General features: G+C 50.2%; 1 protein-coding gene across 10 annotated transcripts in view; it reads left to right on the top strand.

The window, feature by feature from the left end:
• Positions 1-12,574, top strand: part of Mroh1 (maestro heat like repeat family member 1) — an 80,883-nt gene that overhangs the window by 49,635 nt on the left and 18,674 nt on the right. For 6 of the 10 annotated variants that reach the window (XM_045143254.1, XM_045143251.1, XM_045143245.1 and 3 more), the window contains 14 exons: positions 2,644-2,751; positions 3,159-3,303; positions 3,443-3,483; positions 3,806-3,947; positions 4,172-4,320; positions 4,810-4,917; positions 5,261-5,380; positions 5,635-5,757; positions 10,071-10,217; positions 10,294-10,320; positions 11,206-11,328; positions 11,532-11,611; positions 11,812-11,926; positions 12,025-12,120. In XM_045143254.1, the coding sequence (XP_044999189.1) occupies positions 2,644-2,751; positions 3,159-3,303; positions 3,443-3,483; positions 3,806-3,947; positions 4,172-4,320; positions 4,810-4,917; positions 5,261-5,380; positions 5,635-5,757; positions 10,071-10,217; positions 10,294-10,320; positions 11,206-11,328; positions 11,532-11,611; positions 11,812-11,926; positions 12,025-12,120 (1,524 nt within the window). The remainder of the gene's footprint in view (positions 1-2,643; positions 2,752-3,158; positions 3,304-3,442; positions 3,484-3,805; positions 3,948-4,171; positions 4,321-4,809; positions 4,918-5,260; positions 5,381-5,634; positions 5,758-10,070; positions 10,218-10,293; positions 10,321-11,205; positions 11,329-11,531; positions 11,612-11,811; positions 11,927-12,024; positions 12,121-12,574) is intronic. The other 4 variants (XM_045143250.1, XM_045143252.1, XM_045143253.1 and 1 more) reach the window with 4 other exon arrangements.

The raw sequence follows: 12,574 nt of genomic DNA, 5'->3' as shown, positions 1-12,574 counted from the left end.
TAACACATCTGGGAGTAATTTTTTTAAAAGATTTATTTTTATTTATTTGAGACAGAGAGAGTGAATGGGCGCCTAGGGTCTCTAGCCACTGCAAACAAACTCCGGATGCATGTTCCACCTTGTGCATCTGGCTTATGTAGGATGTGGAAAATCAAACCTGCATCCTTAGGCTTCACAGGCAAGCACCTTAACCACTAAGCCATCTCTCCAGCCTCTCTGGGAGTGATTTTTATTGAGTTGTTAAAGCAGATTTTTATTGTCTTTGCCTTGAGGCAGGCTGGCCTGGAACTTAGTCCAGTTGTTGCTGCTTCTTTTTAAGTGACACGACCATCACAACCAGTAGGAGCCTGTCATACCCATAATCTCCTAAAATATCTGGTGAAGTATGAGCCACCATACCCAGCAGAGTTGTATTGTTCCCAATAATCCTCTAAAATATAAACTCAGTAATGTGAAGTCCAAATTATACTTATGTCACAAATACCTGCTAATATAAATTTTAGCTCACTGTAAGTCTTCTTTTTTTAATCTTACAGAAGTTCAAGATATGTAATTGTTTGTCTGATCTTAGTGACACGTTCAGCTTTTAAGCATGTCTTAGCCTGAAGTAGTAGTAACAAAACAAAATAAAACAAAACAAACAAACAAACAAAAAACCTTGGATTAAATAGAATATCAGCAAAAGCTTCTGTGGCGAGCCAGGAGTGGTGGCATATGCCTTTAATCCTAGCACTTGGTAGGTAGAGGTAGGAGAATTGCCATGAGTTCAAGGCCACCCTGAGACTATGTAATGAACTCCAGGTCAGCCTGAACTAGGTGAGACCCTACCTCAGAAAACCAAAAAAAAAAAAAAAAAAAAGAAAGCTTCTGCAGTAAGTAGGATGTTAATTATTCCCCAGCTAAAATCTGTTGGACAGAGGTAAGAGGATCACTGTGAGATCTAGGTCACCCTGAAACTACAGAGTGAATTACAGGTCAGCCTGGACTAAAGACCTTACCTTGAAAAATCAAAAAAAAAAAAAAAAAAGTATCTATAAATAACACCTTATTTCTTTAAAGCTAGAAACAAACGAGAAAATACCAGATAAAATCACTTACAAGTGTCTCTAACCATTAAGCAACCTGACCAGAAAGTATCAAATCAAAAGTATGTACTTATTTTTACCAAGCAACTAAAAGCCACCTTTTTTTTTTTTTTGGACTGTGGGATCAGGCTGCCACGTGAAGGCGCCAGCCCCACCCTGCTGCTGGAGCTGGCTGCCCAGCAGCTGCTGTTAGCTGCCCTGGCTAAAGAGGCACAGCAGAGAGAGGGGAAAAAAGAAAGAAAAGAAAGGACTGGCTGTGGTGGGTGCCTGTCTCTGTGGTGTGGCTGCACGTGGGAGAGAGGGAGCTCAGAGAAGCCACCGATGTTCCCATCGTCAACCCCACAAGTAGACCTGCAGCTCCCCAAGAGTCCCAAGAGCCCACTGAGCTCCACTCTGCCCAACCAGGATCAGAACTATGGCAGGGAGGCAGTTAGCAGAATGGGGGTCCCCCTCCCCTATCTGTGTAAGAAGCTCTTGCTCAAGGAAACCCCTGGGGACTACAGATGAAGGGGGAGGGAACCAGCCAGTGCCAGCCCTTTGCCTCTATGAAGTCAGGTTGATCTCTGCCTCACCCAAGGGAATACACCCCTCCCTTGGCTCTTGCACCTCTCTGCTACCACAGGGCTCATCCCCCTCAGAACAAGCTAGTTTTGCCTACTTCCTTCTCAGTTTCTTAGACTAGCATTGATGATTAGAAAAAGGCAGGCAAGCCAGGCGTGGTGGTGCACGCCTTTAATCCCAGCACTTGGGAGGCAGAGATAGGATTGCTGTGAGTTCAAAGCTAGTGTAGGAATGCAGAGTGAGTGCCAGGTCATCCTGGGCTAGAGTAAGACTCTACTTCTAAAAAAATAAAGAAACTAAGTTTTTTGTTGTTGTTATTTCTTTTTCTTTTTCTTTTCTTTTTTTTTTTTTGTGAGGTAGGGTCTCACTCTAGCTCAGGCTGACGTGGAATTCACTATGGAGTCTCAGGGTGGCCTCGAACTCACAGCGATCCTCCTACCTCTGCCTCCCGAGTGCTGGGATTGAAGGCATGCGCCACCACGCCCGGCTTGTTATTTTTTTGAGGTAGGGTCTCACTCTAGCCCAGGCTGACCTGGAATTCACTCTGTAGTCTCAGGGTTGCCTTGAACTCCTGATGATCCTCCTACCTCTGCCTCCCAAATGCTGGGATTAAAGGCGTGCACCACCACACCAGCTAGAAGGTGTTTTGTTTTGCTTTTTCCCCAGGTACTTAATGTCCTTGTTTTAAAATATTTTGTAAAGATACAAATAGAACTGGTAGGAAGCACTTCCCTTGGTGGGTGGCTCCCACCTGCTTTCCTCACATCAGCGTGTGAAGTCAGGGCAAAGTTACTTTTTAGTGTAGTCAGTAGCTGGCAGGAAATGAGAACTAAGCTAGGCAAACCTGTCTTCTAGGGTGACTTGAGTGTGCCTGCCTGTGGCACCTGGCACTGTACCCTCAGGAGCATGCTGGGTAGGCCTGCCTTGCTTCCTTCTTCACGCTAACCCTGTGTGTGGATGTCCACCCATAGACCCTCTTCTTTTGCCTCTTCCCCAGCCGGAGCAGTCGGGTGCAGATTGTGAGGGCCTGGTGACAGACAGTGTGCGGGCGGTGAGTGTCCGCACCCTCTACCTGGTCAGCACCACAGTGGACAGAATGAGCGACGTGAGTGCACACACATTCTGATTGAGGCCCGTTGCCCTGTGCTCTTCCTCTGCAAGGTTTCCTGCCCTACCTGTCCCTGACCTGGGTGACCCTTGAACAGTGATGGGGACAGTGCGGCCTCGCTACGGCAGTGGCTAGGTAGTGATTAGAGGCCTTTTCAGCCTCAGCAGAACATACTGTCTTTCCAAACCTGAGCTCCTCAAAGGCTGCTGCGTCGCCCCTCACAGGCATGGGGAGCAGGCTTTGGTGCCCCGGAGGCTGCGCCTACCAACTCATGGCCCAGAGGTCATGACCCTCTGCCCCGCAGGTCCTCTGGCCCTGCCTACTCAGGGTCCTCGCATGCTTCCTTGCAGCCTCCTCCCCCACTCACAGCCTATGACCACAGTCCTCTGCCTTCCTCACCGTAGGTCCTTTGGCCCTACCTGCTCGAGTTTCTCACCCCGGCGCGCTTCACCACCGCACTCACCCCACTGTGCAGGAGTCTTGTGCATCTGGCCCTGAAGAGGCAGGAGACAGGGGCAGATGCCTTCCTGGTCCACTACGACAAGCATGGTGCGAAGGCCCAGCCACCCTATGCCTGACCCTACCCCACATCCTTACACTTTTCCCCATGTTGTGCCCCTGCCTGTGCCCTGCATGTGACTCCCACGCCCGTCTCTACCCTGTGACTGTTTCTGTGTCTCTTGTCCAGCCAACCTCCCGTCTCCCTACGCTGTGACCACAAGACTGCTGGTAAGCGGAGTCTCACTGTTTGAAGCACACGGCCAGGCACTGCGTTTAATGGGAGACACTCAGGTTCTTGCTTGGCCTTGGCACCTTCTGTAAGATGATTGGGCTCTCAGTGTCCCAGAGTCCCCATCCTTTGTGGCAGGCTGTGACCCCTGCTGTCTTCTCACTGGGGGGTCACCCACCCAGTGTTTCCTGGCTTCTCCTTCACCCCGAGGGAGCCAGTCCTTGTGTGGGGCCCTGTAGCCTTGGGAGCTCTCCTGCCGTATCTGCCTCTGCGAGCACAGGTGGCTCCTTCTCAGGTTAGCTCCCCCTCCTGTTCCCTCAGGTTGTGTCTTCCAGCCCTTACCTGGGGGATGGGCGTGGGGCAGCTGCATTGCGTCTCCTGAAGGTTATGCACCGGGATATCCACCCTTTGCTGGGCCAGCGATGGGAGAAAACTGTGCCCCTGCTGCTGGAGTACCTGGATGGTGAGGCCAGTGGGGATGGGTGCCCACCAGCCACCCCTGACCCGACTTGTGCCAAGTATCATCAGGGCTGGCTGGTACAGACCAGGCTTTTGTCAGTTGGAAGAACTCTTGGATCTTAGCTGTGATCCAATAAAAGATCTGCTGGCTGGAGAGGTGTTATCTAGGGAAGGGGAGGTGGGTGCAGCCTGTGTCGAGGTGGGCTTTGCCTGTGCTTCTCCTGGGAGCTCTCAGAGACGGGGAAGTGCTGGTGATCCACTTGTGCATGTTGGGATGGACCTGCCTGGATGGACCCTGGCCCACTGGATGGCTGGTCATTTCAGAGCACACAGAGGAATCCTTGTCGCTGAAAGAATGGGAAGAAAAGCTTCTGGTGGTGAGAGACGGGAGAGGAGGCCAAGTGTCTGTCTGTTCTGCACCAGGACCTGGGCAGGGAGGGCTTGGGCAGCAGATGCTGAGGGATCATGACTGCCTAGTGGCATGTCACCTGATAGCACCTTGTGGTATGGCTGAGGGAAGGGCTTAGTGGTAGAGGAGTTTTTGGGTATGAGGATGGTGGTCTGCTTCAGATTGCTATGACAGGGTCCCTACCTTCTAGCAGCTAGCACCACATTGAGGGGCTTTGGGCAATCTGACTGCAAGAAGTGGTCTCTTCCCCCCATCCCACCCAGCTGGGTCTCTAGCCATCTGTGCCCATGCCTGTCACATGGCTGCCCATCCAGGGTTTGCTCTGCTCTGCTGTCTACTCCTCAGCCCAAAGATAACTCACCAGCTACTTGGAGCTACCCTGAGGTTCCCATATGATGACACGCCCGGGCCTTGGGCCTCTCCACAGCCAACCCCTCACTGGTGCTTTCATCCACAGTTCCTGCGGGATACCCTGACAGTAGTTTCTGACAACACGTGGATCTGCCAGCTGAGCCTAGAGATGTGCAAGCAGCTGCCCTGCTACAATGGGACACCCCAGGAAAAGGTGCCAGGGATGGGCAAACTGGGGGATAGGCTTTAGTCCCCATCTCCTATCCCTCGAGTCTTCTTCCCTTCCTTTGTGCCCCATGACCCTGATGGATCTCACTGGGCCAGGAAAAGCAAGGCTGGGAGCTTCTTCGCTGGCTGACAGCTAGGAGACATGGGTCCTGCCTGCTGCCTGCTCCTCAGTGAGCCCAGGCCTCTCCCTGTGCCCTAAGAGGGGCTGGGGGGCGCTTTCACTCCCTGCTTCCTCCTGCCACTGTTGCCCCCCAGGAGCAGTGCCCCCACAGCACAGATGCCCACTGCTCAGGAGTCACGTGCAGCCGTGTTCTCTGCCTTTGTTTTAGAACTTCCTGTATAAATGCATAGGAACCACACTGGGCGCTGCTTCAAGTAAGGAGGTGGTGAGAAAACACCTGCAAGAGCTGCTGGAGACAGCCAGATACCAAGAGGACACAGAGCGAGAGGTGGGAAGCTTCTGGTGCCCAGGGCTGCTGGGCAGTGAGCACCGCAGCATAGGTGTACTATGAGCACGTGGGTGCGTGTGCGCACGTGTGCACACATGGTGCACTGCCTGCATTTGCCTGTGTGTACACATGTGTACAATGTGCTGTAGATACATGTGTGCTTGGCACACTGTTTGCATTATGTGTTTGCACATATTGTAGTCAGTGTTTCTCTCCCACATGCACAAGTGGGGGCATGCTGGTTTCCTCCCCAGGGCCTTGCCTGCTGCCTTGGTATCTGTGCCATTACCCACCTCGAGGACACCCTGGCACAGTTGCAGGACTTCGTGAAGTCAGACATGTTCAGGAAGTCCATTGGCATCTTCAGTATTTTTAAGGTACCAAAGTCCTCACCCAGGATGGGGTTCCAGTCTGGGAGAGAGGCACAGTGGAGTTGCACGTCCCATGCAACATGTTATCTGGGGTGAGGTGGTTCCTGCTCTTTTTGGGGCAGCTCTGTCCTCACAAGATTGAGCAGAGGTGGCAAAAGAGCACCCTAGAAGCAAATCCAGTTGGTGACAGAGCATGCCTCTGATTGTGGGTAACGAAAGGCTCTGGGTGGTGTGGTCTCTGACAAAAGCCTTGAGAAAACTGACTTGGGGGGGGGAGCTTCCTTTGACTTGTAGCTTTAGAGGCCTAGGTCCATGATCTCTTAGCCATTGGTGTTAGGCCTATGAAGAGGAAGAGTGTGATACAAGGGTGTGGTGAAGGATAGCTGCTTACCTTATGGGGCTAAAAAGCACACACACACACACAGAGAAAGACAGAGAGGGAGAGAGAGAAAGAGAGAGAGAGAGAGAGAGAGAGAGAGAGAGAGCTCGCGTGCACTTTTATAACAGAGTACTTCACAAACCACATGAGATTATGAGTCTGTCAGTAGATTAATCCAGCAATGACCCAATCTTCTCTGAATGCTGCTACTATGGGGACACCTGAGCTTTGTAGGCATTTTAGATCTGAACCATGGCAGGTGGGGAGACTGAAATCTGAACCCTCCTATATGGCCAGGCTGACCTTTGCCTATTGGTGATCAGCAGAGGCTGTTGTGGGAACTGCTGTATTTAGAGCTTGATTTAAGGAAGGGACTGTTCTGCCTGTATCACCCCGGCTCTTTCTCCATTTGCTCCTTCATTCCTTCATTCATTGAAATAGCAGCTCGTATATAGCCTCCCAAGGGCAGGGCCACAGGCTCACCCTACCATGCCCAGCTCTTGTCCCCCTGCTTTGTCTCACTGCTCCAGTCATGGGGGCTCAGGGATGGCTTAGCTGTGCAGGTCCTAAACCACCTTTCAATTTTGTTTTATTATATGCTTTAAAAATATTTTTATGTATTTATTTGCAAGCAGAGAGAATGAGAGAGAAGAGAGGCAGACAGGGAGAATGGATGCATGAGGGCCTCTAGCCACTGCACACAAACTCTAGATGCATTGCCACTTTTGTATGTCTGGCTTCATGTGGGTACTGGGGAATTGAACTGGGGTCATTAGGCTTTGCAGGCAAGTGCCTTAACAGCTGAGCCATCTCTCCAGACCTTTATTTTTTTTCCTCTTCCTCTTTTATTTATTTTTTTAATTAATTTATTTTTTATTAACAACTTCCATGATTGTAAATAATACCTCATGGTAATGTCCTCTCCCCACTTTCCCCTTTGAAACTCCACTCTCCATCATACCCCCTCCCCCTCTTAGTTACTCTGTCTTTTATTTTGATGTCATGATCTTTTCCTCCTGTTATGATGGTCTTGTGTAGCTAGTGTCAGGCACTGTGAGGTCATGGATATCCAGGCCATTTTGTGTCTGGAGGAGCATGTTGTAAGGAGTCCTACCCTTCCTTTGGCTCTTATATTCTTTCCACCACCTGCATTTCCCTGATGGCTAGGGATGTTGAACATTTTTCAGATGTTTTTGTGCCGTCTGTATTTCTTCTTTTGAGAACTCTCTATTTAGTTCCACCGTACCCCCCCCCCCTTTTTTTTTGTTTTTTGAGGTAGGGTCTCACTCTAGCTCAGGCTGACCTGAAATTCGCTATGGAGTCTCAGGGTGGCCTCGAACTCATGGCAATCCTCCCTCTGCCTCTCAAGTGCTGGGATTAAAGGTGTGCGCCACCACACCCGGCCATAGCCCATTTTTTTTTTAATTTTTATTAACATTTTCCATGATTATAAAATATATCCCATGATAATTCCCTCCCTCCCCACCCCCACACTTTTGCATTTGAAATTCCATTCTCCATCATATTACCTCCCCATTACAATCATTGTAATTACATATATACAATATCAACCTATTAAGTATCCTCCTCCTTTACTTTCTCTACCCTTTATGTCTCCTTTTTACCTTACTGGCCTCTGCTACTAAGTATTTTCATTCTCATGCAGAAGCCCAGTCATCTGTAGCTAGGATCCACATATGACAGAGAACATGTGGCGCTTGGCTTTCTGGGCCTGGGTTACCTGACTTAGTAATATCCTTTCCAGGTCCATCCATTTTTCTGCAAATATCATAACTTCATTTTTCTTTACTGCTGAGTAGAATTCCATTGTATAAATGTGCCACATCTTCATTATCCACTCATCTGTTGAGGGACATCTAGGCTGGTTCCATTTCCCAGCTATTATAAATTGAGCAACAATAAACATGGTTGAGCATGTACTTCTAAGGAAATGAGATGAGTCCTTTGGATATATGCCTAGGAGTGCTATAGCTGGGTCATATGGTAGATCAATCTTTAGCTGTTTTAGGAACCTCCACACTGTTTTCCACAATGGCATAGCCCATTTTTTAATTGGGTTGTTTGATATCTTATTATTTAATTTTTGAGTTCTTTGTATATCCTAGTTATAAGTCCTCTATCAGATGTATAGCTGGCAAAGATTTTTTCCCATTCTTTGCTTTATTCACAGTGTCCTTTGCCATCCAAAATCTTTGTAATTTCATGAGGTCCTAGCAGTTAATCTGTGGTTTTATTGCCTGAGCAATTGGGGTTTTATTCACAAAGTCTTTGCCAAGACCAGTATGTTGAAGGGTTTCCCCTACTTTTTCCTCTAGCACTTTCAGAGTTTCAGGTCTGATGTTAAGGTCTTTAATCCATTTGGACCTAATTCTTGTGCATGGAGAGAGAGAAGAATCTATTTTCATCCTTCCACAGATATGTATCCAGTTTTCCCAGAATCCATTTGCTGATGAGGCTATCTTTTCTCCAATGAGTATTTTTGGCATTTTGTCAAAGATCAGGTGGCTATAGCTACCTGGACTTGTATCTGGGTCCTCTATTCTGTTCCATTGATCTACATGTCTGCTTTTGTGCCAGTGCCATGCTGTTTTTGTTACTATGGCTCTGTAGTATAGGTTAAAATAAGGTATGGTGATACCACCAGCCTTATTTTTGTTGCTAGTATTGTTTTAGATATTTGAGGGTTTTTGTGCTTCCAAATGAATTTTTTTTTAATTTAAATTATTTATTTATTTATTTATTTGAGAGCAACAGACACAGAGAGAAAGACAGATAGAGGGAGAGAGAGAGAATGGGCGCGCCAGGGCTTCCAGCCTCTGCAAACAAACTCCAGATGCGTGTGCCCCCTTGTGCATCTGGCTAACGTGGGACCTGGAACTGAGCCTCGAACCGGGGTCCATAGGCTTCACAGGCAAGCGCTTAACCGCTAAGCCATCTCTCCAGCCCCCAAATGAATTTTTGAATTTTTTTTTCTATTTGTGTGAAGAATGCATTGGAATTTTGATGGGGATTACATTAAATGTGTAGATTGCTTTTGGTAAGATTGCCAGTTCCACAATATTGATTCGTCCAACCCAAGAACAAGGGATGTCTTTCCATTTCCTAGTGTCTCCCGATCTTTATTATGTTTTGTTTTATTTGAGAGAAAGAGAGAGAGAGGAGGGAGGGAGAGAATGAATGAATATGGGTGCACCAGGGCCTCCTGTCACTGCAAACTCCAGACACATGTGCCACCTTTGTGCATCTGGCTTTATGTGGGCACTGGGGAATCAACCTGGGCTGTCAGGCTTTGCCAGCAAGTGCCTTTAACCGCTGAGCCATCCCTAGCCTACCCTTCCTTCCTTCCCCCTTCCTTCCTTCCTTCCTTCCTTCCTTCCTTCCTTCCTTCCTTCCTTCCTTCCTTCCTTCCTTTCTTTCTTTCTTTCTTTCTTTCTTTTTCTAAAAAGTTTTCAGGGTTGGATTTCACTCTAGCTCAAGCTGACCTGGAATTCACTCTAGTCTCAGGTGGCCTGGAACTCCTAGCGATCCTCCTACCTCCGATCCTCCTACCTCCGCCTCCCGAGTGCTGGGATTGAAGGTGTGCGCCACCACGCCCCATAGCCTACCCTTTCTAATGCAGAAGTCAGTAGTCAGGCCCCCAGGACAAGGGGCTTCAGAGGCTACAATCCTGCCACCTTCTGGACTCTTCATCTGCTACTACCCCCTTGGTCCCAATAGCTTAGCTTTTCCCTTTGTCACTTTGTTTCCTGTGGGCCCATTTTGGTCACTTGGTCTGCCACCCCTGGTTGCTGCATCTGGTGTTGCTGGGCAGCTCTAGCCAGCAGTGCTGAAGGGGCGTGGAGAGCATGCCCACAGCCTGGGGCTTCGTGAAGAGCAGTTGAGTGAGGAACTGACACGCTGCTGATTATCTGCCTCCCAGGACCGGAGTGAGCATGAGGCAGAGAGAGTGAAGAGTGCTCTGATCCTGTGCTATGGGCACGTGGCTGCTCAGGCGCCGCGTGAACTGGTGCTGGCCAGAGTGGAGTCAGACATCCTCCGCAACATGTACCAGTGCTTCAGCACCAAGGTAGGTGCCATGGCCATCTGTGGGGACCAGTCACACGGTGCTGGAGTCTGAATTTGTTTCATTCTTTGTTGTTCAGGTTCTGGGAATAAAGGTAGAAACCAAGGTACAGTGTGTAGCAATTCCATATAAACTGTGCTTTTCTATCTCTCTGTCTCTTCTGGGCTGGGCTTTGGGACAGAGCCAAATCCAGAGCTTGCTGGGCTTCCTGACAACGGTGGAGTGGTGGGAAACCCGGGAGCCTAGCTCTCAGGCCCTCCTGCAGTCTCACTTTGGAGCAGCCCTTCTTTCTGGGGCTGGAATAACTGAGCTCTTGCTAGAGGCAGAGCAGGGCAGCTTCCACCTGGGCAGCTGATCCTGTGCCACATCTTGGGAAGCAGCTGACCAGCTTCCAGTGGCTGTGGTCTCCACAGCCCAACAATAACCTTGGGCTCCTTTGGTTCTGCTCTCAATACTCTTGGGACTGTTCCTCTAGACCCCAGTGAGGGGAGGGCCAACCTTAGAGCCAGTGAAATAGGTTGAAATTCTCCTGTCCCACTAATTTACTTCTGTCCTGACATTCCTGGCACTAACCTGGCAGAACCTTGTGGGGATTGTTGGCCCTCCCCAAGGGACAAAGCCTCTGGGGAGGGCTACGGCAGTAGGGCTCTTCCAGCTTTTTGTTTCCTAGCCCACAAGAGTGGCCTTGTTCCCTCTGCTCTAGATAGCTTCCCTCATGCCTCGTGTGATGCTCTTTCCCTTTGGGGCTCTGGCCACGGCACACAGTAGCTGCTCCACGGGTCCCTGGCCCAGGCCCTGCCCCAGGCCCCACCTCCTCTTTGGTAAGGAGGCCGCTGCAGGGCTCTGTGATCACTGTGGCAGAGTCTCTGGCTGTTAAGGAAAGAAGGGCATACACATCTGCTTCTGCTACTGCCCTTATACCTGTGACCACTTAAAACGGGGCAGCCTTGGGGGCAGGGTGGGTGCCTCCTGCAGCCGGCTGTCTCCCCAGGACCCAGCCCTAAAGCTGTGCCTCATCCAGAGCCTGTGCATGGTCAGCCAGGCCATCTGCAGCAGCACCCAAGCCAGCTCCTTCCACTTCTCGAGGAAAGCAGAGCTGGTGGCACAGATGATGGTGAGTACTGGGTGCCTGCTGGCAGGCTGTGGAAGTTGAGTCTAGGGAGGCTAGAGGGATGAAAGAATGAATGATGCAGCCTGGGGACCCTGACGGGACCTTGGAGGACTCAACCATCAACTTGGGGTGAGGGATAGGACAATTAGGAGAGAGACTCAAGCCTCGGCTGATGGCCAGTCCTGTGCTCCCCCCCCCCCAACCAGGAGTTCATCAGGATGGAACCTCCAGACTGCCTGCGGACACCCATTCGGAAGAAAGCCATGCTTGCCTGCATGTACCTAGTGTATCCTTCCCTCCCTGTGTGGTCCCAGTGGGCTTGTGGATTTATATGCAATTGCATGTGGACTGAAGTTATGGGTCTGGAGCGGTCTGAACATAGTCATGGCTGTGCTATTCACATAGGTCCAGTAGTTTCTGTGAGGCTGGGCTAGAGAAGACCTGGCCAGGGAAGTTATTGCTTAGAGTCCTTAGCCTGCTGCTCAGGAACTTGGAGCCAGCACTGGAGGAGCAGGCCCAGGCAGACGTGATCCACGGCTGCCTACACAGTGTCATGGCCTTGCCAGCCGAGTCTGAGGGGGAAGATGGTGCTTGCCAGAAGGTATTGACTGTCATGTATCCCCAGGGGTACAGGGCAGTGAGAAGGCCATTCTGTGAGTGGAGTCATGCATGGGGCTAGTGGCCTGGCTCTCCTTCCAGACCCTGTATCTGGACACAGTCCGTGCCCTTGAGGATCTTCTGACGAGTCTGCTTCAGCGGAACATGACCCCCCAGGGCCTGCAAATCATGGTTGAGGTGTGCAGGGGTGTGTGCTGCATGGGGAGGGGTGGAGATATAGCACCTCTTCTATTTGGTGGTCCCTTTTCTGTTCTCTTGCCCTTCCCCACCCCACCATTGTGGGTACTGCAGGGATAGTTCGATGTCCTCCCTGCTAGGGATAACTGGGTAGGTAGCACCTGTCCTCTGGGCAGCCCTGACTACATGTGCTGGGAAGGAGCATGAGTTGTGAGCTCCTGACTATTGAGGCTAGAAAGATGGCAGAATGCACACCCCGATATTGGGTCCCTTTTATTCTTTCTTTCTTTAGTTGTATCCATCTTATTCTTTTCAGCATTGCAGTGGGCTGGGACAATGCCAGTTTCTCGTCCAGGCACCCAGTGCCTAATAGGCCTGAGTTGCTGTCAGTCACCCAGGATGTGCAGTGTCAGTGAGCCGCATAGCTCAGTGAGACCGGGCAGGGCAGCTGCAG

This window comes from Jaculus jaculus, chromosome 2 (genome assembly GCF_020740685.1).
Source record: "Jaculus jaculus isolate mJacJac1 chromosome 2, mJacJac1.mat.Y.cur, whole genome shotgun sequence".
Lineage (NCBI taxonomy): Eukaryota > Metazoa > Chordata > Mammalia > Rodentia > Dipodidae > Jaculus > Jaculus jaculus.
This window is presented reverse-complemented; position numbering and strand designations above follow the sequence as displayed.